Genomic DNA, 25,857 nt, shown 5'->3' with positions numbered 1-25,857 from the left:
CTAGGATCTGGTCTGCCTAATGAATGGATGGGGGGGGGGGCTGATCTAGGATCTGGTCTGCCTAATAAATGGGGGGGGGGGGGGCTGATCTAGGATCTGGTCTGCCTAATGAATGGATGGAGGGGGGGCTGATCTAGGATCTGGTCTGCCTAATAAATGGGGGGGGGGGGGGGGCTGATCTAGGATCTGGTCTGCCTAATGAATGGATGGGGGGGGGGGCTGATCTAGGATCTGGTCTGCCTAATGAATGTGGGGGGGGGGGGGGGGGGGCTGATCTAGGATCTGGTCTGCCTAATGAATGGGGGGGGGCTGATCTAGGATCTGGTCTGCCTAATGAATGGATGGGGGGGGGGGCTGATCTAGGATCTGGTCTGCCTCATGAATGGATGGGGGGGTGATCTAGGATCTGGTCTGCCTAATGGATGGGGGGGGGGGGGGGGTGATCTAGGATCTGGTCTGTCTAATGAATGGGGGGGGGCTGATCTAGGATCTGGTCTGCCTAATAAATGGGGGGGGGGGGGGGCTGATCTAGGATCTGGTCTGCCTAATGAATGGATGGGGGGGGGCTGATCTAGGATCTGGTCTGCATAATGAATGGGGGGGGGGGCTGATCTAGGATCTGGTCTGCCTAATAAATGGGGGGGGGGGGTGGCTGATCTAGGATCTGGTCTGCCTAATGAATGGATGGATGGAGGGGGGGCTGATCTAGGATCTGGTCTGCCTAATGAATGGATGGGGGGGGGCTGATCTAGGATCTGGTCTGCCTCATGAATGGATGGGGGGGGTGATCTAGGATCTGGTCTGCCTAATGGTTGGGGGGGGGGGGGGGTGATCTAGGACCTGGTCTGCCTAATGATGGATGGGGGGGGGGGGGGGGGGTGATCTAGGATCTGGTCTGCCTAATGAATGGATGTGAGGGGGGGGGCTGATCTAGGATCTGGTCTGCCTAATGAATGGATGTGAGGGGGGGCTGATCTAGGATCTGGTCTGCCTAATGAATGGATGGGGGGGGGGGGGGGGGGGGGGTGATCCTACTCTAGGAGGCTTCATAGAAACATGCCCTGGAATAGACTTCAAGCCTAGCTCCTCATTTTTTACATTTAATTTTATTTAACCTTTATTTAACTAGGCTAGTCAGTTAAGAACAAATTCTTATTTACAATGATGGCTTTACCGGGGAACAGTGGGTTAACTGCCTTGTTCAGGGGCAGAACGACAGATGTTTACCTTGTCAGCTCAGGCATTCAATCCAGCAACATTTCGGTAACTGGCCCAACGCTATGACCACTTGTCGCTCCCATTAATATGCTTATTCATGTAAAAACCAACAGCAGAATTATAACCCGGGTACAGGTTTGTCCTGCTAACCAAAATGATGCAGGGTACAATACACTGTATAACTCATTATGTTTTTTGTGTGTATCCTTTGCATCATTACACGACAAAACAAAGAAGTGCCTGTTTGCTTGTGCACTGACCACTGTGCGAGTTTTGCAAGGGAAATGTGACCCTCCGGTTCGGCATGCAAACTCACGGTTTAGATGTACATTTTCATGTGGACATCATCGTGGAGGATCAGTCAGAGAATATAGGGTTCATTCATTGACGGTTCAGCAGAAAGTGCGCCGCTGTTTGCTGTGACCGTGGCTATAGGTGTTACAGCAAGAAACAGGTAAGGTTTCATCTTCTATTACTTTGATAGTATATCTGTTATCTACATCTGACTGTACATCTGAATTCAATCAGCATAACGTGGCATCATGGGGCTGCACTGGTTGTAACATGCTATATTTTGTGAGAAAAAAAAAAATAATTGTCCCGCAAAAATGCTAACATGGTAATATTTTGTGTCCATTACCAAATTATGCATTTTTAGTAAATAACAATTGAGGGTAAAAATGTCAGAACTCTGAAAATCACTGAAAGGTTTCGATGAGAACGTCTAGACAACGGCCACAGTAACGTCCAGTCAATGTGCACGACAGAGCCTGTGAATGATGCTAATGTGTAATAACTGCTCACTTTTAAATGTTGTACTGAACTACGAATTCGACTTCTCATCTGAACACGGAGTGTTAACCACATCCAAGGTTTTTGTTGTTGTTGTAGCCGACACAAACACTATGGAGTTGAAGATTTGGGTGGCTCTGAGCTTCCTGGTCATTCTGCTTTGGAGTCCTACTTGTGAGTAGAAAACTAACTTAACCTACTCACCGTAAATGTACTGTAGGTGTCATGTGTATTACTTTCAGGGTTGGGGTCAGTTCAAATTAAAGTCACTCAATTCAAGAAGTGATTTGAATTTAACATTTTAAAACTGGAACAACTTTTGAAATAAATAGCTTCTCCTTTTTAGTCGTATTTTTTTTTTTTTTTAAATCAAAATTGAATTAATTTCCTGAATTCAATTCGAATTGACCCCAAACCTGATTACTGTATTACAATATCAAAGGTATTGCTTGGCCTTCCTTTCAATGGAAAAGCAATCCAACAAGATCATGCATTGTAATTAATACAATGGTTTGAAAAAAAGTTCTATCTAGAACCTATAAAGGGGTTTTCAGTTTTTTTCCAGGAACCCAAAAGAGTTGTACCTGGCTGGGACCCAAAATAAATAAATCAAATGTATTTATGAAGCCCTTTTTACATCAGCAGTTGTCACCAAGTGCTGTACAGAAACCCAGTCTAAAACTCCAGAGAGCAGGCAATGCAGATGTAGAAGCACGGTGGCTAGGAAAAACTCCCTAGGAAGAAACCTAGAGAGGAACCAGGCTCTGAGGAGTGGCCAGTCCTCTTCTGACTGTGCCGGGTGGAGATTATAACAGAACATGGCCAAGATGTTCAAACGTTCATAGATGACCAGCAGGGTCAGATAATAAAAATCAGTGGTTGTAGACAGTGTAACAGGTCAGCACCACAGGAGTAAATGTCAGTTGGCTTTTCATTGACAAACATTCAGAGGTCGAGACAGGAGAGGGAGTGAGAGTGAGAGATTGCTTTGTAAACATGCCAATATGCCAATAAAGCCCATTGAATTGAGATAGAGTTCTCCACAATGTCTTCCCATGGGGAACCCTTTTGGAATGATATTTTTGTTGTATTTGTGTATCTGAGTCTTATGTTTTCTTTTTTACAGGCCCAAAAAACAATAATCAACCATCATGTGAAAGCATGGATTGTCTGAATAAGGATAATAATATTTTGATAGTTGACGCTGGCTTCACAGGTACCCTGAAAAAATGTTGTGGTGAGTTTCATTACAGCTTGTGATGTATGGGATATATTTTAGATTGATAGGAGCCAGGAATTATTTACAATGATTTTGAAAACCAGATGTGAAATATGGAAGAACTTCCATTTGGTCGAGCTGCAGTGGCGGGCAAGCCTGGTCGTTTGTTGTATAGCCAATTTCTATTACCCTTTTTGGAATTAACCGATTAGACGATGCTCAACTTCGGGTGTCCAACCAATCCACAGACTCCCGATGTTGTGTCCCAAAGCTAGAATTAACCATAGACTTGCTTTTACCAAACTATCATCTCCCTTCTTCACCAATAGGAAACGCATCTAAGACCAACAAAGCCATACCTCAAACGACGTGCAGTGTTTCATTCAACACTAGTGGTATTAGCTTTCAGAGTGAGTAGGACTCCAACATGCCATGTACAACAGTTTTGCATACTGCTTATTACATACCAACATATTTACATCTCATGTGTCTAAAATTACTTTTTCACGTTTTGTTTACTTGGGTTGTTAGAAAACTGCAAGGCTGTGGACTTTTGGATGCAGAAAGTAAATACATCTCATCTCCTGTACACGCCAAAGAAGTACGTGAAGGAGAAAAAGGAATTGTCTGTGTGTGTGATGGTTGGATGGAATTGCAGCGAGACACTGGACTCACTCTGGACTAACATTACAGGTTGAAGATGCAGTCTTTTCCTATTCATGATGCAAATGTTTTGTAACACAGGGAACATCACCTTATTTTTGTTCTTGTCAAAAAATAATAACAAGTGCATTTTGTTACAGCTTACAATGGGAAATGGCCTTCCATCGAGTCTAAGAAAAGTATGTTTTTATTTGTTTTCCATTGAGATCTTCCTGTCTATGTTCAGCATGTACATGTGTGCATTTGGAAAGAGAGCGTAATGCCTTTCAATCCAAGCCGTGTTATAGTTCACTATTACAACCGGCAATTTTTTAAAGGCTTTATCCCTGAAGTTCGCGGAGATCGCGTTCACTGTAAACCCACGCACGTGTTGGTTCAACCGTAATTTACCTGTAAAAGTTTGTTAAAGCGCACCATGCTATAACGCGCCTTGCATTGAATCCCTTATTTTCCATCCACAGCCAACTGCAGTGTCTCCTGTTTCAGCACCTTTAAACGTTGCAGTACATTTGCATATAATGAAGAGGCCTGCAAAAGTAAGAACCTGCTGTATGTCCTAACCTGCCGTGATTATGTAATTGTTGAGTAATTATGAGATGCAGGGCTCCCTTGGTCTCAATGAGACTCCCCGCTAAAATAAAGGTAACAAAAATATACACTGAACAAAAGATACAAACACAACATGTAAAGTGTTGGTCCCATGTTTCATGAGCTGAAATAAATTAATCACAGAAATGTTCCATATGCACAAAAAACATATTTCTCTGAAATGTTGTGCACAAATTTATTTACATCCCTGTTAGTGAGCATTTCTCCTTTGCCAAAATAATCCATCCACCTGACAGGTATGGCATATAAATAAACTGATTAAACAGCATGATCATTACACAGGTGCACCTTGTGCTGGGAACAATAAAAGGTCACTCTAAAATGTGCAGTTTTGTCACATGACACAATGCCACAGATGTCTCAAATTTTGAGGGAGCGTGTAATGGGCATGCTCGCTGCAGGAATGTCCACCAGAGCTATTGCCAGAGAATTTCCTGTGGGATTATTTAAGATACTCTTTGAAGAGGTAGGGTTTCAGATGTTTCCGGAAGATGGGCGGAGACTCTGCTGTCCTAGCTTCAGGGGGGGGGGGGAAGATGGTTCCACCATTGGGGTGCCAGGACAGAGAAGAACTTGGACTGGGCTGAGCGGGAGGTAACCTGCCGTAAAGGTGGGAGGGCCAATAGACCAGAGGTGGCAAAATGGAGTGTTCGGGTTGGGGTGTAGGGTTTGAGCATAGCCTGAAGATAGGGAGGGGCAGTTCCTCTTGTTACTCCGTAGGCATGTACCATGGACTTGTAATGGATGCAAGCTTTGACTGGAAGCCAGTGGAGTGTGTGGAGGAGCGGGGTGACCAGTAGCGGTCCGTTGGTAAAATCATTGAGGAAGCCAAGCCAAGCCAGTAAAAAAGCCATATTACAGCCTATGTTGTGATAATTGCATTGTTTGCTCCTATAACCCATTCGTTCATACGCCGTCGTGATATCCAATAAGGCCTGTGACAACAAAAAGACAGTCACACAGTGGTAGAATAAATTCAACTACACATACAATTGTTTCATTACTAAACCGGACAGCCACATCTAACCGGTGAAGTCCACAAGGCAAATATTGCATACAAACAGCTATCACCTGCAGCATGTTCAAGCCAGTTAATGTTTCTGACAGTTTACTAAACCACTAGTGATTTAGAACCACAGAGTTACAGCAAGTCAGAACAAAGACAACAGGAGCCCTGCCTGCGGTATTCCAGCACCATTTCAACTTAAACATTTAAACACCGTCAACTCAACAAGGTTAGTTTAAAAATGTCATGGAAAAATTTAGATTTCCGCCTAAATAGACATACCCAAAATAAACGGCTATTTGTGTGTAATTACATGATTCTGACATGCAAAAACTTGGTATATTTGGAAAGAAGACACCTGGGAGATGATGAGGAAAAAGAAGATAGAAGTTACATAGTTCAGAATACGTAAGATCAAGCACACACTAAATAACACGTTTTTTTAAAATCTTTCATTGATTGACAAGCTATAAGTGAATTATTGATGACTAGAGCTGGAAACACATCAGACGGCTCCCACAACATTGGGAACAATATCAGAAAAATGGGGATTGATAGAGCTAACAACTAGACACAGGCATATGTTTTAGTAAGTGGTGTCAGGTGTGGTCACGGGACATTTCCGAGTGTCCCTAAACCTCCCCAAAGTGGCAGATAATTCCAGTCCTATTACATATTCGCAATCTCTAAATGCTATTTGTTCTGTATAAAAACACAATTTCTACCATATCAAACCTCACTCAAACATAGTGGTGGTGTTATGGGGTCTCCATGGTACATTCAAAGTGTCCTTTCAACCTCTCCAAAGAGTCTTAATGTTGTAATTTCACTGTTTTTACACACTGGATGTGCCTAAAAGATATTGTTCACTATAAAAAAATAAAATGTCTACAACACCAACCTCTCTCAAACATTGTGGTGGTGTCTGGGACATACAGGGGATATAGATGGGATGACTACAGCGCATAAGCAGACAACATCATATTTTTGATGCATAAAGATATACCTCATCATGCATAAGTCATACATCATCAATAGGCTAGATTTGTTCCTACCAACCTAACGATTCATTTGACAGCCCCCATGTAATTATAGCTCAAACACAGACCAAATCTAAGCTTACCTTGTAAGAAGTTTGCTGTTTGGTGAAAACGTTGTGTAAAATAAACATTTTGACTCTCGGGGCTAGTGATCAATAACGGTAGGTCATAGGCAGAGAAATAAGATATCCTCATGATCTATGGAGTCTCGGCTTTCGGTGTATATGACCGTATTCCGTGTTTATTTTGTTAATGCTTCACAATGCTAAACCGGAATGTGGGTAGCAGCCATCTCGAAATGAGGTCATCGGCTCGGCCTGTCCTTATAAATACGTATGCCCATAAATGGTAGTAAGTCATACCAAATGATTTTAAAGCACCGATCAATTGCCAAGATACTTAGCTTTCTGCAGACACGCTGATTTTGCAGATAGGGGCTACCATTCTCATAGCAGATTGAATTGAATAAAACACATCAAATAGGGTCCCCAAATATGGAGACTATACATTTAAGAGTTAATACACTGAAAACAAACTTAAAGATACCAAAAAACTATTTAGTTTAAATCAATGTTGCTAAATATCATGTGGCTGTCTGTCTGTGTGTGTGTGTGTGTGCTCCTGAAACAAAACATGTTGACTCACCCTACTCCAATACCATCCTCTCTTTCATGTTGGCAAAATGGTCTATGGCTCTGTCATACAGTACACTTTTAGTTTTTGTTGTCTACCAAGCTAAAACGCTTACTAGCCTGACTTCCTCGCATGGGGAACAATGAACCAGCTAAGTTAGCAAGCTAGTTAACGTTAGCCTACTAGGTTACATCTAGGCTACATATTGTACTTGCAATCATCTCAGGCTAGTGGCATAATATATTAATTTATGGTTAGATCAGAATCTCTGTCATAATCATTGGCCTGTACAGAGAATTATGTCAAAACCACAAGTCCAAATCCCTATCTCCATCCATGATTTAGGAAAGGGACAATTTAGGTCTGATTGGTCTGAAGCCAAATCCAAACTTGGGGGAGGGGGGGGGGGGGACAATTATCTGGCTAATTATCTTATATTTGTATTTTATCAAGTGAGGCCAAATGCTTGCTGGCATCAATCAATCAAATTCTACAGCGGCAGCATCCGATACATGGGCTACACATACTGAGACAAAGGGGGCGCTGTTTCCCTCGCTCTGATTATTTCTCCGGTGAGATTCAGCGACTCGCGAATTGACGAAAAATGATTAGATGTAAAATTAATTATTTTATAATTTTAATATATTTTTTTAAGGTCAAAATATTTGATGAAGCCTGGCTTCCCATGGCATCCATAAATACACGCACAGAGGATGACATGGGAGAACATGTACAAAGTACAACAAAAAAAAATAATAATATGAATGTATGTACTTGTAAGTCGCTCTGGATAAGAGCGTCTGCTAAATGACTTAAATGTAAATGTAAATGAGAACACCAGGCGTTCTGCAACGTTCTGGATTAATCGCAAGGGGTTTGATGGCACAAACGGGGAGCCCAGCCAACAGCGAGTTGTAGTAGTCCCAGGCGGGAGATGACAAGCGCCTGTATTAGGACCTATTCACTAATCACCGTACTGTAATTCAAAACACAGCAGCATGGTCTTGGTGGAAGGTGTTGGTTTATAAATGGGCAGTCTCTGCAGAGCTGTGGTGAAGTGGTAGCACTCCTTGGTACAGGTCACATATATAAGACTCCCCACCGGAGGCCAGGGTTCAATCCCTTCCCACTTGCTCTCCTTCTCCCCCTCTGATTTACTTTCTGTCTAAATAAAGTGAGAACACCTCAAAAATATGTTAAAGAGAAATGGTGTGTTTGTTTTTACATATCTTCTTAGACTCCAAAAACCAAGATAAGTTCATCATCAACGTAACAGCACCAGGGACATTCTGTTTCAACTGTAATGAACCAGTCAAAGACCCTGCGGAAGTGTTGCCTCCTCCAGCGATCTTTAACACTGGAAATGGAGTTCACATCGATGGTGAAAAGGCTTCGTAAGAATTACTCAATCATATCTATTATAATTATTATTATTATTATTATTATTATTATTATTATATCATTCATAGGGCCAGTTTCCTGGACAAAGATGACACCTAGTCCAGGACTATAAAACATGTTCAATGGAAATTATCCATTGAAAGTACTTCTAGGTCCAAGATTAGGTTTAATCGCTGTTCGGGAAACCACCCCTATAAGTGTAACTTTTTAGAGAGCACATAACAGTATCCAAACAGGCACTTGCTGTCACACTTGCCAGGCTTGGAAATGTACTTACAGTATAGGGCAACATTTTCCCCTCGCAAAGAACAGCTGCCCTGTGAACTAACACAAAGAAACATTCTAAATAACTGACGCTTCAATCACCTCTAGATTGAAGTGCGTGTATCGCGGTGTCACTAAATCTCTGGTTAAACTAAAGTTCCTCCTCACGGATATTGTTAAAGACCGTGGATGTGTGAACTGTCCTAATAGGTAGACTGTATTAAAGGGATATTCAAATCCAAGCCTGGAGGGCCGGAGACTGCTGCTTTTCTGTTCTACCCGAATAGTAATTGCACCCACCTGGTGTCCCAGGTCTAAAACAGTCCCTGATGAGAGGGGAATCACCCACCTGGTGTCCCAGGTCTAAAACAGTATCTGATGAGAGGGGAAGAATGAAAATCAGCAGTGGAACTGGCTTGGAGGTCCAGATTTGAATATCCCTGCTATATTCTATAGATGTGTGACTGTCCTAATATGGACCCTGTACACCTCTCCACAGGAAGGCTATGAAAGATATCGCCTCTCTGGTCAATATGATGAATGAGTCCTCAGCTTCTGTGATGATGGGCTCGGTCACTGGGGTCATAGTGAAGCCCAAAGAGAGGACCAACGTCGAGGAAGTCTCCTTTGGGTACTCTTCCAACTCTGGCATTAAGGTGGGTGTATTTCCTGAATGAATGGATGAATGGATGGGATAAAAAATGTCAAATGCTTTAATGTCCCATAGGCACATTTGCTTTTTCAACATTAGGTTTAGTCACCTTTTTAAAGTTGGGCAGAGGTCAGGCTTTCATATCTGAGACATTTGAGGTCTGACAGGTGTGGTCAACTAGGGTATGGTTGTAGTTGTATGGTTGTAGCTGGGTATGGTTGTAGTTGTATGGTTGTAGCTGGGTATGGTTGTAGTTGTATGGTTGTAGTTGTATGGTTGTAGCTGGGTATGGTTGTAGCTGGGTATGGTTGTAGTTGTATGGTTGTAGTTGTATGGCTGTAGCTGGGTATGGCTGTAGCTGGGTATGGTTGTAGCTGGGTATGGTTGTAGTTGTATGGTTGTAGTTGTATGGTTGTAGCTGGGTATGGTTGTAGTTGTGTATGGTTGTAGCTGGGTATGGTTGTAGCTGGGTATGGTTGTAGCTGGGTATGGTTGTAGTTGTATGGTTGTAGTTGTATGGTTGTAGCTGGGTATGGTTGTAGCTGGGTATGGTTGTAGTTGTATGGTTGTAGCTGGGTATGGTTGTAGCTGGGTATGGTTGTAGTTGTATGGTTGTAGTTGTATGGTTGTAGTTGGGTATGGCTGTAGCTGGGTATGGTTGTAGTTGTATGGTTGTAGTTGGGTATGGTTGTAGTTGGGTATGGTTGTAGTTGGGTATGGTGGTAGCTGGGTATGGTTGTAGTTGTATGGTTGTAGCTGGGTATGGTTGTAGTTGGGTATGGTTGTAGCTGAGTATGGTTGTAGCTGGGTATGGTTGTAGTTGTATGGTTGTAGTTGGGTATGGTGGTAGCTGGGTATGGTTGTAGTTGTATGGTTGTAGCTGTATGGTTGTAGCTGGGTATGGCTGTAGTTGGGTATGGTTGTAGTTGGGTATGGTTGTAGTTGGGTATGGTGGTAGCTGGGTATGGTTGTAGCTGGGTATGGTTGTAGCTGGGTATGGTTGTAGTTGTATGGCTGTAGCTGGGTATGGTTGTAGCTGGGTATGGTTGTAGCTGGGTATGGTTGTAGTTGTATGGCTGTAGCTGGGTATGGATGTAGCTGGGTATGGCTGTAGTTGGGTATGGTTGTAGTTGTATGGTTGTAGCTGGGTATGGTTGTAGCTGTATGGCTGTAGCTGGGTATGGTTGTAGCTGTATGGTTGTAGCTGTATGGTTGTAGCTGGGTATGGCTGTAGCTGGGTATGGTTGTAGCTGTATGGTTGTAGCTGGGTATGGTTGTAGCTGGGTATGGTTGTAGTTGGGTATGGTTCTAGCTGGGTATGGTTGTAGTTGGGTATGGTTGTAGTTGGGTATGGTTGTAGCTGTATGGTTGTAGCTGGGTATGGTTGTAGCTGGGTATGGTTGTAGCTGGGTATGGTTGTAGTTGTATGGTTGTAGCTGGGTATGGTTGTAGTTGGGTATGGCTGTAGCTGGGTATGGTTGTAGCTGGGTATGGTTGTAGTTGGGTATGGTTGTAGTTGTGTATGGCTGTAGCTGGGTATGGTTGTAGCTGGGTATGGTTGTAGCTGGGTATGGTTGTAGTTGGGTATGGCTGTAGCTGGGTATGGTTGTAGCTGGGTATGGTTGCAGCTGGGTATGGTTGTAGCTGGGTATGGTTGTAGCTGGGTATGGTTGTAGCTGGGTATGGTTGTAGCTGGGTATGGTTGTAGTTGGGTATGGTTGTAGTTGTGTATGGTTGTAGCTGGGTATGGTTGTAGCTGGGTATGGCTGTAGCTGGGTATGGTTGTAGCTGGGTATGGTTGTAGCTGGGTATGGCTGTAGCTGGGTATGGTTGTAGTTGGGTATGGTTGTAGTTGTGTATGGCTGTAGCTGGGTATGGTTGTAGCTGGGTATGGTTGTAGCTGGGTATGGTTGTAGTTGGGTATGGCTGTAGCTGGGTATGGTTGTAGCTGAGTATGGTTGTAGCTGGGTATGGTTGTAGCTGGGTATGGTTGTAGCTGGGTATGGTTGTAGCTGGGTATGGTTGTAGTTGGGTATGGTTGTAGTTGTGTATGGCTGTAGTTGTATGGTTGTAGCTGGGTATGGCTGTAGCTAGGTATGGTTGTAGCTGGGTATGGTTGTAGCTGGGTATGGTTGTAGTTGGGTATGGTTGTAGCTGGGTATGGCTGTAGCTGGGTATGGTTGTAGTTGTGTATGGTTGTAGCTGGGTATGGTTGTAGCTGGGTATGGTTGTAGCTGGGTATGGTTGTAGCTGTATGGCTGTAGTTGTATGGTTGTAGCTGGGTATGATTGTAGCTGGGTATGGTTGTAGCTGGGTATGGTTGTAGCTGGGTATGGTTGTAGTTGTATGGCTGTAGCTGTATGGTTGTAGCTGGGTATGGTTGTAGCTGGGTATGGTTGTAGCTGGGTATGGTTGTAGCTGGGTATGGTTGTAGTTGGGTATGGTTGTAGTTGTGTATGGCTGTAGTTGCATGGTTGTAGCTGGGTATGGCTGTAGCTAGGTATGGCTGTAGCTGGGTATGGCTGTAGCTGGGTATGGCTGTAGTTGGGTATGGTTGTAGTCGTATGGTTGTAGCTGGGTATGGTTGTAGTTGTATGGTTGTAGCTGGGTATGGTTGTAGCTGTATGGCTGTAGCTGGGTATGGTTGTAGCTGTATGGTTGTAGCTGTATGGTTGTAGCTGGGTATGGCTGTAGCTGGGTATGGCTGTAGCTGTATGGTTGTAGTTGGGTATGGTTGTAGCTGGGTATGGTTGTAGCTGGGTATGGTTGTAGCTGGGTATGGTTGTAGCTGGGTATGGTTGTAGCTGGGTATGGTTGTAGCTGTATGGCTGTAGTTGTATGGTTGTAGCTGGGTATGATTGTAGCTGGGTATGGTTGTAGCTGGGTATGGTTGTAGCTGGGTATGGTTGTAGTTGTATGGCTGTAGCTGTATGGTTGTAGCTGGGTATGGTTGTAGCTGGGTATGGTTGTAGCTGGGTATGGTTGTAGTTGGGTATGGTTGTAGTTGTGTATGGCTGTAGTTGTATGGTTGTAGCTGGGTATGGCTGTAGCTAGGTATGGTTGTAGCTGGGTATGGTTGTAGCTGGGTATGGTTGTAGTTGGGTATGGTTGTAGCTGGGTATGGTTGTAGCTGGGTATGGTTGTAGCTGGGTATGGCTGTAGCTGGGTATGGTTGTAGTTGTGTATGGCTGTAGCTGGGTATGGTTGTAGCTGGGTATGGCTGTAGCTGGGTATGGTTGTAGTTGTGTATGGCTGTAGCTGGGTATGGTTGTAGTTGTGTATGGCTGTAGCTGGGTATGGTTGTAGCTGGGTATGGCTGTAGCTGGGTATGGTTGTAGCTGGGTATGGTTGTAGCTGTATGGTTGTAGTTGTATGGCTGCAGTTGTATGGTTGTAGCTGGGTATGGCTGTAGCTGGGTATGGCTGTAGCTGGGTATGGTTGTAGTTGTATGGTTGTAGTTGTATGGTTGTAGCTGGGTATGGTTGTAGCTGTATGGCTGTAGCTGGGTATGGTTGTAGCTGTATGGTTGCAGCTGTATGGTTGTAGCTGGGTATGGCTGTAGCTGGGTATGGTTGTAGCTGGGTATGGTTGTAGTTGGGTATGGTTGTAGCTGGGTATGGTTGTAGTTGGGTATGGTTGTAGCTGGGTATGGTTGTAGTTGGGTATGGTTGTAGCTGTATGGTTGTAGCTGGGTATGGTTGTAGTTGTATGGTTGTAGCTGGGTATGGTTGTAGTTGGGTATGGCTGTAGCTGGGTATGGTTGTAGCTGGGTATGGTTGTAGTTGGGTATGGTTGTAGTTGTGTATGGCTGTAGCTGGGTATGGTTGTAGCTGGGTATGGTTGTAGCTGGGTATGGTTGTAGCTGGGTATGGCTGTAGCTGGGTATGGTTGTAGCTGGGTATGGTTGTAGCTGGGTATGGTTGTAGCTGGGTATGGCTGTAGCTGGGTATGGTTGTAGCTGGGTATGGTTGTTGTTGGGTATGGTTGTAGTTGTATGGCTGTAGTTGTATGGCTGTAGCTGGGTATGGTTGTAGCTGGGTATGGTTGTAGCTGTATGGCTGTAGCTCTGTATGGTTGTAGCTGGGTATGGTTGTAGCTGGGTATGGTTGTAGCTGGGTATGGTTGTAGTTGTATGGTTGTAGCTGGGTATGTTTGTAGCTGGGTTTGGTTGTAGCTGGGTATGGTTGTAGCTGGGTATGGTTGTAGCTGTATGGTTGTAGTTGTATGGCTGCAGTTGTATGGTTGTAGCTGGGTATGGCTGTAGCTGGGTATGGTTGTAGCTGGGTATGGTTGTAGTTGTATGGTTGTAGTTGTATGGTTGTAGCTGGGTATGGTTGTAGCTGTATGGCTGTAGCTGGGTATGGTTGTAGCTGTATGGTTGTAGCTGTATGGTTGTAGCTGGGTATGGCTGTAGCTGGGTATGGTTGTAGCTGGGTATGGTTGTAGTTGGGTATGGTTGTAGCTGGGTATGGTTGTAGTTGGGTATGGTTGTAGCTGGGTATGGTTGTAGTTGGGTATGGTTGTAGCTGTATGGTTGTAGCTGGGTATGGTTGTAGTTGTATGGTTGTAGCTGGGTATGGTTGTAGTTGGGTATGGCTGTAGCTGGGTATGGTTGTAGCTGGGTATGGTTGTAGTTGGGTATGGTTGTAGTTGTGTATGGCTGTAGCTGGGTATGGTTGTAGCTGGGTATGGTTGTAGCTGGGTATGGTTGTAGCTGGGTATGGCTGTAGCTGGGTATGGTTGTAGCTGGGTATGGTTGTAGCTGGGTATGGTTGTAGCTGGGTATGGCTGTAGCTGGGTATGGTTGTAGCTGGGTATGGTTGTTGTTGGTATGGTTGTAGTTGTATGGCTGTAGTTGTATGGCTGTAGCTGGGTATGGTTGTAGCTGGGTATGGTTGTAGCTGTATGGCTGTAGCTCTGTATGGTTGTAGCTGGGTATGGTTGTAGCTGGGTATGGTTGTAGCTGGGTATGGTTGTAGTTGTATGGTTGTAGCTGGGTATGGTTGTAGCTGGGTTTGGTTGTAGCTGGGTATGGTTGTAGCTGTATGGCTGTAGTTGTATGGTTGTAGCTGGGTATGGTTGTAGCTGGGTATGGTTGTAGCTGGGTATGGTTGTAGCTGGGTATGGTTGTAGTTGTATGGTTGTAGCTGGGTATGGTTGTAGCTGGGTATGGCTGTAGCTGGGTATGGTTGTAGCTGGGTATGGTTGTAGCTGGGTATGACTGTAGCTGGGTATGGCTGTAGCTGGATATGTTTGTAGCTGGATATGGTTGTAGCTGGGTATGGTGGTAGCTGGGTATGGTTGTAGTTGGGTATGGTTGTAGCTGGGTATGGTTGTAGCTGTATGGCTGTAGCTGGGTATGTTGTAGCTGGGTATGGCTGTAGCTGGGTATGGCTGTAGTTGTATGGTTGTAGCTGGGTATGGTTGTAGCTGTATGGCTGTAGCTGGGTATGGTTGTAGCTGTATGGCTGTAGCTGGGTATGGTTGTAGTTGTATGGTTGTAGTTGTATGACTGTAGCTGGGTATGGTTGTAGTTGTATGGTTGTAGTTGTATGGTTGTAGTTGTATGGTTGTAGCTGGGTATCGCTGTAGCTGGGTATGGTTGTAGCTGTATGGCTGTAGCTGGGTATGGTTGTAGCTGGGTATTTTTGTAGCTGGGTATGGCTGTAGCTGGGTATGGCTATAGCTGGGTATGGTTGTAGCTGTATAGCTGTAGCTGGGTATGGTTGTAGTTGGGTATGGTTGTAGCTGTATGGTTGTAGTATCAGTATTACATAGTATTACGCCCAAACATAGTGAGCGCCACAGGGGATTGGTGGCACCCTAATTGGGGTAAGTCTTGAGCAGAATCAGGGGAATGGTATCAAATCTATCAAACACAGGATTTCATGTGTTTGATGCCATTCCATGTGCTCCGTTCCAGTCATATTTTTATGAGCCGTCCTCAGCTCAACAGCCTCTTGTGGTCCAGATAAACTAGCGTGTGTCGAGGGTTTGCAAAAATATTGAAACTTTCCCCAAATTAGCTGGTCTTTTAGGAAACCCCGGTTGGACGATCCTTGGAATCAGGAGGGAATAAGCAGGAATTCCGGAATCCTCCAACCTATACGTAGATTTCTGGAAAATCTAGACATTTTGGTAAAGTTAGCAAATTTGTACAAGCCTCTGGTGTGTCTGACGTTGTTCTCGTTTGTTGTTGTTCAGATTGTGGAAGATCGGAAGTCTCTGGGTGGCTTCTCAAGGTCTGTAACAGTCACAAAGGAAGCATTTGAAAAGGCCTACAACTTAAGCAACGGAACTGCATTTGCCGGTGTTTTCCGATTCCCCAACATGTCCACGGTATGTCTGAGACTTCAATCGTCCTTTCACTGAATTAAAAAAAAAAATCTAACGATAGTTGGTGTGGTGCCACTAGGGTCGTAGAATTCTGGTCCCAAATTTCCAGAAATCCTGGATTCCCTACATACTCCCTCCACTTTCCTGGAGTTTTCCAACTGTTATTTCTGGAAAAAACAGAGCATTTTGGGAAGGTTATTGGAATTTTGAAATCCTAGGGGTATTATGGTTGTCATGCTCTCTCTTTCTTCCAGGATGTAAACAACAGCACAGTTCTGAATAACGAAGTGGTAGCGATCGAGATGGGCAGGATCATTACCAATTTAACCGACAACATAAATCTTAATTTTCTAAACGTCCAGAAGGTAAATGTTGATGCGCTTTACTAATGCCTGTTAAGGTACAAGTATGTGGGATATAATGTATACATTGGCCCTAAGAGGAAAAGTAGCTTTGAAAATGTCCCATAGATGTACTGTAGGCTGAGGAACAAGACACACAGACTGATCAAAAGGTTTAGTTCATACCTCTTGGTGTAGTAGCTGTGGGGTTGGACTGACAGTCTGACAGAATCACCAAGTACATTTTACATGTTGCAGGAATTTGACTTGGTGAAATGGTACTGCCACAATAAACAGAATATACAGGCGAAATATGATAAAGAGTTTACACAGGAACCTGGATTGAATCCGAGTTGGGCTAACCCCCCCCAATTTGGTGTGAAACACTTCTTCTAAATACTGAATGAGTACATCAGCTCTACCCATAATGCACTACTTTGTTTTCCACCAGTGGGGAGCCATTCCATCGTGCCAGTCATGGAACGGTGAAGGTATTTAGCTGCCATTACCTTTTCCTAACTGATTTGCATACTATACAAGGTAAGGTTTGGAATGGCATACTTCCAGTAAGCATAGCGAGTAGCTAGAATTGAGATAAGTTATCATTATCAAACATCTTCATGTTCTATTGCCCTTGTAAGTGTTCATACTTTTCAATGATTTCATCTCTTCCTCTAGTGTCCAGGCTTCAAATGTCTTAGTTCTCGATTTAAGAGATAAATACAAGTAATTGAAATGTAGTATAAGCACTATGCAAGGGCACATCTTAGTATGCTTAAAAAAAAAACAAGAAGTCACACTTACTGCATTTGTTGAATAAATTGGATTACGGTACGACGCCCACTGTTCAGGAAGTATACCGGTACTCAGGCAGTGTTCAGGTAGTATACCGGTACTCAGGCAGTGTTCAGGAAGTATACCGGTACTCAGGCAGTGTTCAGGTAGTATACCGGTACTCAGGCAGTGTTCAGGAAGTATACCGGTACTCAGGCAGTGTTCAGGTAGTATACCGGTACTCAGGCAGTGTTCAGGTAGTATACCGGTACTCAGGCAGTGTTCAGGAAGTATACCGGTACTCAGGCAGTGTTCAGGTAGTATACCGGTACTCAGGCAGTGTTCAGGAAGTATACCGGTACTCAGGCAGTGTTCAGGTAGTATACCGGTACTCAGGCAGTGTTCAGGAAGTATACCGGTACTCAGGCAGTGTTCAGGTAGTATACCGGTACTCAGGCAGTGTTCAGGAAGTATACCGGTACTCAGGCAGTGTTCAGGAAGTATACCGGTACTCAGGCAGTGTTCAGGAAGTATACCGGTACTCAGGCAGTGTTCAGGTAGTATACCGGTACTCAGGCAGTGTTCAGGTAGTATACCGGTACTCAGGCAGTGTTCAGGAAGTATACCGGTACTCAGGCAGTGTTCAGGTAGTATACCGGTAATCAGGCAGTGTTCAGGAAGTATACCGGTACTCAGGCAGTGTTCAGGTAGTATACCGGTACTCAGGCAGTGTTCAGGTAGTATACCGGTACTCAGGCAGTGTTCAGGAAGTATACCGGTACTCAGGCAGTGTTCAGGTAGTATACCGGTACTCAGGCAGTGTTCAGGTAGTATACCGGTACTCAGGCAGTGTTCAGGTAGTTAGTATGTCGTATCCAATTCTCACTGTTTTTCCCTTCGTAGGGAGTCAACCCAACTGGACAGACTACGGCTGTTTGACCATTGTGAAAGGGGACAACATAACCTGCCAATGTACACACCTGACTTTCTTTGCTGTGCTAATGGTACGGTTTCCTCGTTCTCTTATAGGGTGGGCAAAATTCAGGTAACGTTCCCAAAATTCCCAGGTTTTCTACAAATCCCGATTGGTAATTCCCTCCTCATCTTCAAACTGGGATATCTGGAAAACCTTGGAATTTTGGGAAAGTTACCAGAATTTTCCAACCCGGTTCTTTTACCATTTACTGTATTGTTGGGAAGGGCCATAAATCAGTATTTCACTGTTAGTCTACACCTCTTGTTTACCAAGCATGTGACAAATAACATTGGATTTGATTTAATAATGTTGCATATACTACAGATTGTTGCTCATTTCATTTAAATTCTAAGCAGATCTATTTGAAATAGTAAAACAATAAAGATTTCTAACACATGAATCTGTTCATCACTAACCTGTGCTTCTTTTTCAGTCCCCTCCGAACCAGACTATCTCAGACGGTGATATGAACTCTCTCACCTACATCACCTATGTGGGGTGTGGCGTGTCCATGTTCTTCCTGGGCGTGGTTCTCTTCATGCACTTCCTGATAAAGTAGGTAGCACCGCCCACTGTCATTATGGCACTGGTCACTACTTCCTGCTAAGGTAGGTAGCTCCGCCCACTGTCATTATGGCACTGGTCACTACTTCCTGCTAAGGTAGGTAGCTCCGCCCACTGTCATTATGGCACTGGTCACTACTTCCTGCTAAGGTAGGTAGCTCTGCCCACTGTCATTATGGCACTGGTCAATACTTCCTGCTAAGGTAGGTAGCTCCGCCCACTGTCATTATGGCACTGGTCACTACTTCCTGCTAAGGTAGGTAGCTCCGCCCACTGTCATTATGGCACTGGTCACTACTTCCTGCTAAGGTAGGTAGCTCCGCCCACTGTCATTATGGCACTGGTCACTACTTCCTGCTAAGGTAGGTAGCTCCGCCCACTGTCATTAGGGCACTGGTCACTACTTCCTGCTAAGGTAGGTAGCTCCGTCCACTGTCATTATGGCACTGGTCACTACTTCCTGCTAAGGTAGGTAGCTCCGCCCACTGTCATTATGGCACTGGTCACTACTTCCTGCTAAGGTAGGTAGCTCTGCCCACTGTCATTATGGCACTGGTCACTACTTCCTGCTAAGGTAGGTAGCTCCGCCCACTGTCATTATGGCACTGGTCACTACTTCCTGCTAAAGTAGGTAGCTCTGCCCACTGTCATTAGGGCACTGGTCAACAAAGCTGTAATCTGAAAACATACTAGCTGTCAAGTCCTTGCTTTCCTCCTTCCTTGTTTCCTCAAGTATTTTTCAAAGCAGATTGGAGGAGGAGGTCTGAGGATATTAAACAAAGCCCATAGCCAGCCCATCTCTACATGTAGCAATGGCCTCCATTGATCTGTAAACTTAACCACACTGTTAACTTTGTGCCTAACCTTTAGTTAAGACCAAAAAATGATTTTTTTTTGTTTTCATAAAATGTTTTATGATATAGTCAATTACGACTCAGGCCACCTAGTGAGTGTCCCTTGACCTACTAACGCCTTGAACTTTGACCTCTAACGTCTAACCTGTATGTGACATCCAGGAAGGCGAAGTCAAGCAATACCACCCAGATCCTGATCCAACTGTTTCTGTCCATGTTCATGCTCAACATCACCTTCTTGACCAACGGGTGGGTGGCCAGTCTGCGGAGTCCAGTGGGCTGCCAGGTGATGGCTGCGGCCATGCATTACTCTATGCTGGCCACCTTCACCTGGTTCGCCGTGGAGGCCTTCCACCTCTGTCAGCAGCTCTACAAGTCAGGCTCCGCCCCCATACCGCGCTACGTCATGAAAGTGTGCATCGCCGGGTGGGGTGAGTGATACTGATACTCAGGTTGCGATGGCTACTGGAGGTTTTTGAATGAGATAAAGTCAGGGTTGTACTCTAGGTAGGGCCGGGTTCGGGATGTTAGGGATTATGATGTAGGGACTTTGGGGGAGGGAGGGGGGGGGGGTAACGCTCAGGAGGGATTTGAAGCCTTGAACCTGTGCCTGAGAGTCCAACTGAGTCAATTGAGTGTCAGTGTTTTTTTTTCTCGTGCAAATGGTTAAAGAATTGAATAACCTACTTATCTTTTGTTTGTTTGCGCCATGTCCTCCGCCTTAGTGCTGCCCAGCACGGTCGTGATCATCCTCTTCAGTCTGGGTAAATACGGAAAACAGATCATCTACACTGACGGAGGGAAAGAGGTGTACATGTGGGTCTCACTTATGTCATACTTGATTTAACATTAGTCTTTTCAGAGTTAAAATAACTTGTAGAGTCTCAAGAGGCTCAATCCAGGCTTATACCCTGTGCTTATTATTGCACTGTGAAGGTCCTGGATCCTAGACATAATGAACGTCAGCCACACTACATATACCCTAACTCTATAGCAACTACACCACATATACCCTAACTCTATAGCAACTACACCACATATACCCTAACTCTATAGCAACTACACCACGTATACCCTAACTCTATAGCAACTACACCACATATACCCTAACTCTATAGCAACTACACCACGTATACCCTAACTCTATAGCAACTACACCACATATACCCTAACTCTATAGCAACTACACCACATATACCCTAACTCTATAGCAACTACACCACATATACCCTAACTCTATAGCAACTACACCACATATACCCTAACTCTATAGCAACTACACGACATATACCCTAACTCTATAGCAACTACACCACATATACCCTAACTCTATAGCAACTACACCACATATACTCTAACTCTATAGCAACTACACCACGTATACCCTAACTCTATAGCAACTACACCACATATACGCTAACTCTATAGCAACTACACGACATATACCCTAACTCTATAGCAACTACACCACATATACGCTAACTCTATAGCAACTACACCACATATACCCTAACTCTATAGCAACTACACTACATATACCCTAACTCTATAGCAACTACACCACATATACCCTAACTCTATAGCAACTACACGACATATACCCTAACTCTATAGCAACTACACGACATATACCCTAACTCTATAGCAACTACACCACATATACCCTAACTCTATAGCAACTACACGACATATACCCTAACTCTATAGCAACTACACCACATATACCCTAACTCTATAGCAACTACACCACATATACCCTAACTCTATAGCAACTACACCACGTATACCCTAACTCTATAGCAACTACACCACATATACCCTAACTCTATAGCAACTACACTACATATACCCTAACTCTATAGCAACTACACCACATATACCCTAACTCTATAGCAACTACACCACATATACCCTAACTCTATAGCAACTACACCACATATACCCTAACTCTATAGCAACTACACTACATATACCCTAACTCTACAGCAACTACACTACATAGTACCAACTGCATAGTGATGTAACTCTCCTCCATCTCTAGGTGCTGGATCCTGGACATTGACGTGCACTACATAGTAAACATTGGCTACTATGCGCTGGTCTTCCTCTTCACGTTCACCACCTTCATCGTGGTTCTGAGCTGGCTGGTCCACCTTAAGAGCACCAAGAGCAAGGTTGTTATAGTTGCCAACGTAAAGACATTAACATCCCATAACGTTGCATAAATGCCGGAAGAATTCTAAACCTAAGGGACCGGCGATCGAGCAAAAAAGATTGGGAAATATATGGTAGCAGCACAGAAAGTTTGTCATTAATAATATACTGTAGGCCATCTATCTGAGGCTTTTATCCAAAGTGCCTAAATCATGTGTGTATATATTTTCTGTATGGGTGTCTCCAACCTCGGTACAGAGGACCACGAAAAAGAGGAAAATAAACAGAGTGAATTTCAGCTAACTTCTCAGGAAACACATAACATAACTGTTTTACTGTCATCCTATTCATTTATTTATATATCTACAGCCACTTTATTAATTGATTTCCTGACTGCGGTCATATTATCAATGCTCATCCTGTAGAATCTTTAGCTATCTTAGCAACAGCGATGGCCACAATAATTTGTCCTTTAAAAATAATATATTTGACATGCGAATACGTTGTCCTAAGTAACCACAGATCGTACATCAGCAGATGATCATTCTAAACTCTGCAAAAAAAGAAACGTCCTCTCACTGCCAACTGCGTTTATTTTCAGCAAATTTTACGTTTAAATATTTGTATGAACATAACAAGATTCAACAACTGAGACATTAACTGAACAAGTTCCACAGACATGTGACCAACAGAAATGGAATAATGTGTCCCTGAACAAAGGGGGGGGGGGGCAAAATCAAAAGTAACAGTCAGTAACTGGTGTGGCCACCAGCTTCATTAAGTGCATCTCCTCCTCATGGACTGCACCAGATTTGCCAGTTCTTGCTGTGAGATGTTACCCCACTCTTCCACCAAGGCACCTGCAAGTTCCCGGACATTTCTGGGGGAAATGGCCCTCACCCTCCGATCCAACAGGTCCCAGACGTGCTCAATGGGATTGAGATCCGGGCTCTTCGCTGGCCATGGCAGAACACTGACATTCCTGTCTTGCAGGAAATCACACACAGAATGAGCAGTATGGCTGGTGGCATTGTCATGCTGGAGGGTCATGTCAGGGAAGCCTGCAGGAAGGGTACCACATGAGGGAGGAGGATGTCTTCCCTGTAACAAACAGAGTTGAGATTGCCTGCAATGACAACAAGCTCAGTCCGATGATGCTGTGATATACTGCCCCAGACCATGATAGACCCTCCACCTCCAAATCGATCCCACTCCAGAGTACAGGCCTCGGTGTACAGGCCTCACCCCTGGTGAGACAAAACCACGACTTGTCAGTGAAGAGCACTTTTTGTCAGTCCTGTCTTGTCCATCGCTGGTGGGTTTGTGCTCATAGGCAATGTTGTTGCCGGTGATGTCTGGTGAGGACCTGCCTTACAACAGGCCTACAAGTCCTCAGTCCAGCCTCTCTCAGCCTACTGCGGACAGTCTGACCACTGATGGAGGGATTGTGCGTTCCTGGTGTAACTCGGGCAGTTGTTGTTGCCATCCTGTACCTGTCCCGCAGGTGTGATATTTGCATGTACTAATCCTGTGCAGGTGTTGTTACACGTGGTCTGCCCCCGCTAGGACGATCAGGTGTCCGTCCTGTCTCCCTGTAGTGCTGTTTTAGGCGTCTCACAGTACAGACATTACAATTTATTGCCCTGGCCACATCTGCAGTACTCATGCCTCCTTGCAGCATGCCTAAGGCACGTTCACGTAGATGAGCGGGGACCCTGGGCATCTTTCTTTTGGTGTTTTTCAGAGTCAGTAGAAAGGCCTCTTTAGTGTCCTAAGTTTTCATAACTGTGTGCCTACCATCTGTAAGCTGTTAGTGTCTTAACGACCGTTCCACAGGTGCATGTTCATTAATTGTTTATGGTTCATTGAACAAGCATGGGAGACAGTATTTCAACCCTTTTACAATGAAGATCTGTGAAGTTATTTAGATTTTTATGAATTATCTTTGAAAGACAGGGTCCTGAAAAAGGGACGTTTCTTTTTTTTTGCTGAGTTTAGTTCTATTTGATGTCAACAGAGTAAAACCCCAGCTGAAACAGCTGCCAAATTGTTCCATTTTTGGTGTAAGGACTCTATGACATCAGGTTCTATATCTATAGTCAGTAACCTTGTGATCCTGACTCTAGATCAAGTCGGGCATGGACCAGGCCCAGCAGCAGGGGACAGGCACCAAGGACATAGTGACTGTGATGGGGCTGTGCTGTCTGCTGGGAATCACCTGGAGTTTTGCCTTCTTCGCCCACGGGGTCCTTAAGGTTCCCTCCTTCTACATCTTCACCATCCTCAACTCATTCCAAGGTAGGTTAAGACAGATATGAGATCAACTAATATTACAATTTATAAACCGATCAAAAAAAAAAAGTATGCTTGAGATATTTGGATTGTAATGTCATTCATCTTTTACATATGGACACACGCACTATTGGTATGAGTAGTAACCAGTCTCCCACCGTCTCTCACTAGGTTTCTTTCTGTTTCTCTACTACTACAACACCAGTAGAGTAATTGGGGAGACCACCAAGGACAACAGAACCAGTAGCAAAAGCTCCACAATGTCTGTCACAGTCAACACCACCTTGGAGAACCCTTACTTTGACCTAGGTCAACACCACCCTAGAGAACCCTTACCAATCAAAACTAAACCCCAATCCTAGACAGTGAAGGCTGGTGAGAGGAGGACGGCTCATAATAAGGGCCAGAATGGAGAAAATGTGTTTGATACCATAAAAAAAATATATTTGTTGCAGCTGTAAATGAGCCCGTACTCTGATGTAAAGTGCCACCAGCTATCATTGGCAGTGATCCTGGAAGTCAGAGTTATTTATACTCTTAACAGAGTTATAGTTCTCAGAAAAATTAAAATAAAAAGTTCTCTGAGCGTATGGACATTATGCAGCTTTTAACTTGTATTGTAGAATAGACCTTGGTGACTGTACTCCACATGACCTGGTAATCCATAGATTTATCCACCAGAATTTGATAAATATGTATATATTCTTTATGTTTTAAAAAGAGATGAATCACAATTTTTTGCTTTCTTAAATCTAAATAAATCTGTGAACTATGATTATATTACATGGAGCTTAAATAAAATTAAATGTATGTGTTTGCATTTAGTGTGTGTGTGTCGTATGTACAGTTGAATTTAACAGTATTTTTATTCAACTTAATAATAATGAATAGGTCAGAAAAAACAAACACTAAAGTTGTCACATTGATATAGCTTTATTCTCGTGTGTGTGTGTGTGTATATATTTATATATATATATCATACTAAAAATAAACAAGTAAAAATAAAAAAATCCAACAAAGAAACTGTACAAAAACATTTAAATTACAGAACAGTCTACTGTCCAAAAAAGGCACTAAATTCTGAAAACGGGCAAAATAGTAATTCAGAAGATGACTATTGAAGTTAGATTGATACAACACCATTCGGTCTTATTTTCAAAGAGTTATATTGAAGGTTTTATTTACTGGGGACAGGAGACATGGAGGGAAGTGTAGCTATGTCTGAACCTTTACCCTGACAGGGCACAAACACCCCCTTCAGGGGCAGACTGGGAAAAGAAATCAGCCCTGGCATTTCTAACACACCGGCCCATTTAAAAAATAAATGTTTTCATTGAAGCACCCACCGTGTCGTATTTATTTTGGCCTGATGCCTCCCATTATGAGCCAAATAACAATCATTCTCCGCAATGACCCTCAATTTAGTCAGGCCCACTGGGCTAAAGATGGACCAACTTATCTGGCATTGGCCTGAATTGGTTCGAAACCCCCAGTCGATCACAAAGTAGTAATTTTGTTTTACTTGAATACTGCTAGAACGTTCTAGGATACAGGACCTGTACCACAGCACCCCTTCAGGTCAGGAGGTGCTACTATAGGAAAGTACATTACAGGACAATTCACTTGCAATAGAGGGGTGCTTTGCTTTCACACAATACACTATCTTGTCATCTCAAAAACACACATGGAAACTGTTCTTCATGAGAAGGGGATAAACAATGGAATAAAAAAAAAACAATTGGGAGAAACCAAAAGAAACGAATCAAGAACCGTTGATTGATTTCACAATAAAAAAAGCATAATGTTCATTTCCAAACATATCATCCTTGTCATAGTGTTACACTGTAAGAACATAAAAACAAAATATAAATACACTTGCATTTTTTTAAACTTTAATTAACCTCTTTTCTTCAAGGATAACAAACCCAGCGCAGCGTTAGGGCTAGAGTCTAGCAGAGCTTCAACTCAGGAGCAGCACAATTCAATATGTATATATATATATATATATATATAACACCAGTCTGATTAAATACGCTTTTCACACTATAGGGCCCGAAACCAAACCAAAC

The 25,857-nt window shown here is 43.7% G+C and overlaps 1 protein-coding gene across 1 annotated transcript; it reads left to right on the top strand.

The window, feature by feature from the left end:
- The first annotated feature begins 1,235 nt into the window (after window positions 1–1,235).
- On the top strand, window positions 1,236–24,699 carry LOC129825553 (adhesion G-protein coupled receptor G2-like). The gene is made up of 19 exons (XM_055885725.1): window positions 1,236–1,672; window positions 2,110–2,184; window positions 3,137–3,247; window positions 3,559–3,639; window positions 3,761–3,922; window positions 4,033–4,071; window positions 4,354–4,428; window positions 8,418–8,574; window positions 9,345–9,501; window positions 15,702–15,836; window positions 16,088–16,198; window positions 16,626–16,665; window positions 17,852–17,952; window positions 18,358–18,479; window positions 19,505–19,773; window positions 20,068–20,158; window positions 21,384–21,516; window positions 23,623–23,794; window positions 23,960–24,699. The coding sequence occupies exons 2-19, from the start codon at window positions 2,124–2,126 to the stop codon at window positions 24,148–24,150; spliced, it is 2,208 nt and encodes a 735-aa protein (XP_055741700.1). The 5' UTR covers window positions 1,236–1,672; window positions 2,110–2,123; the 3' UTR covers window positions 24,151–24,699.
- The last annotated feature ends 1,158 nt before the right edge of the window (window positions 24,700–25,857 follow it).

The sequence above is a fragment of the Salvelinus fontinalis genome, chromosome 27 (genome assembly GCF_029448725.1).
Source record: "Salvelinus fontinalis isolate EN_2023a chromosome 27, ASM2944872v1, whole genome shotgun sequence".
In the NCBI taxonomy this organism is placed as follows: domain Eukaryota; kingdom Metazoa; phylum Chordata; class Actinopteri; order Salmoniformes; family Salmonidae; genus Salvelinus; species Salvelinus fontinalis.
Note: the sequence above shows the minus strand (reverse complement) of the source record. Positions and strands in the feature narration are given on the sequence as shown.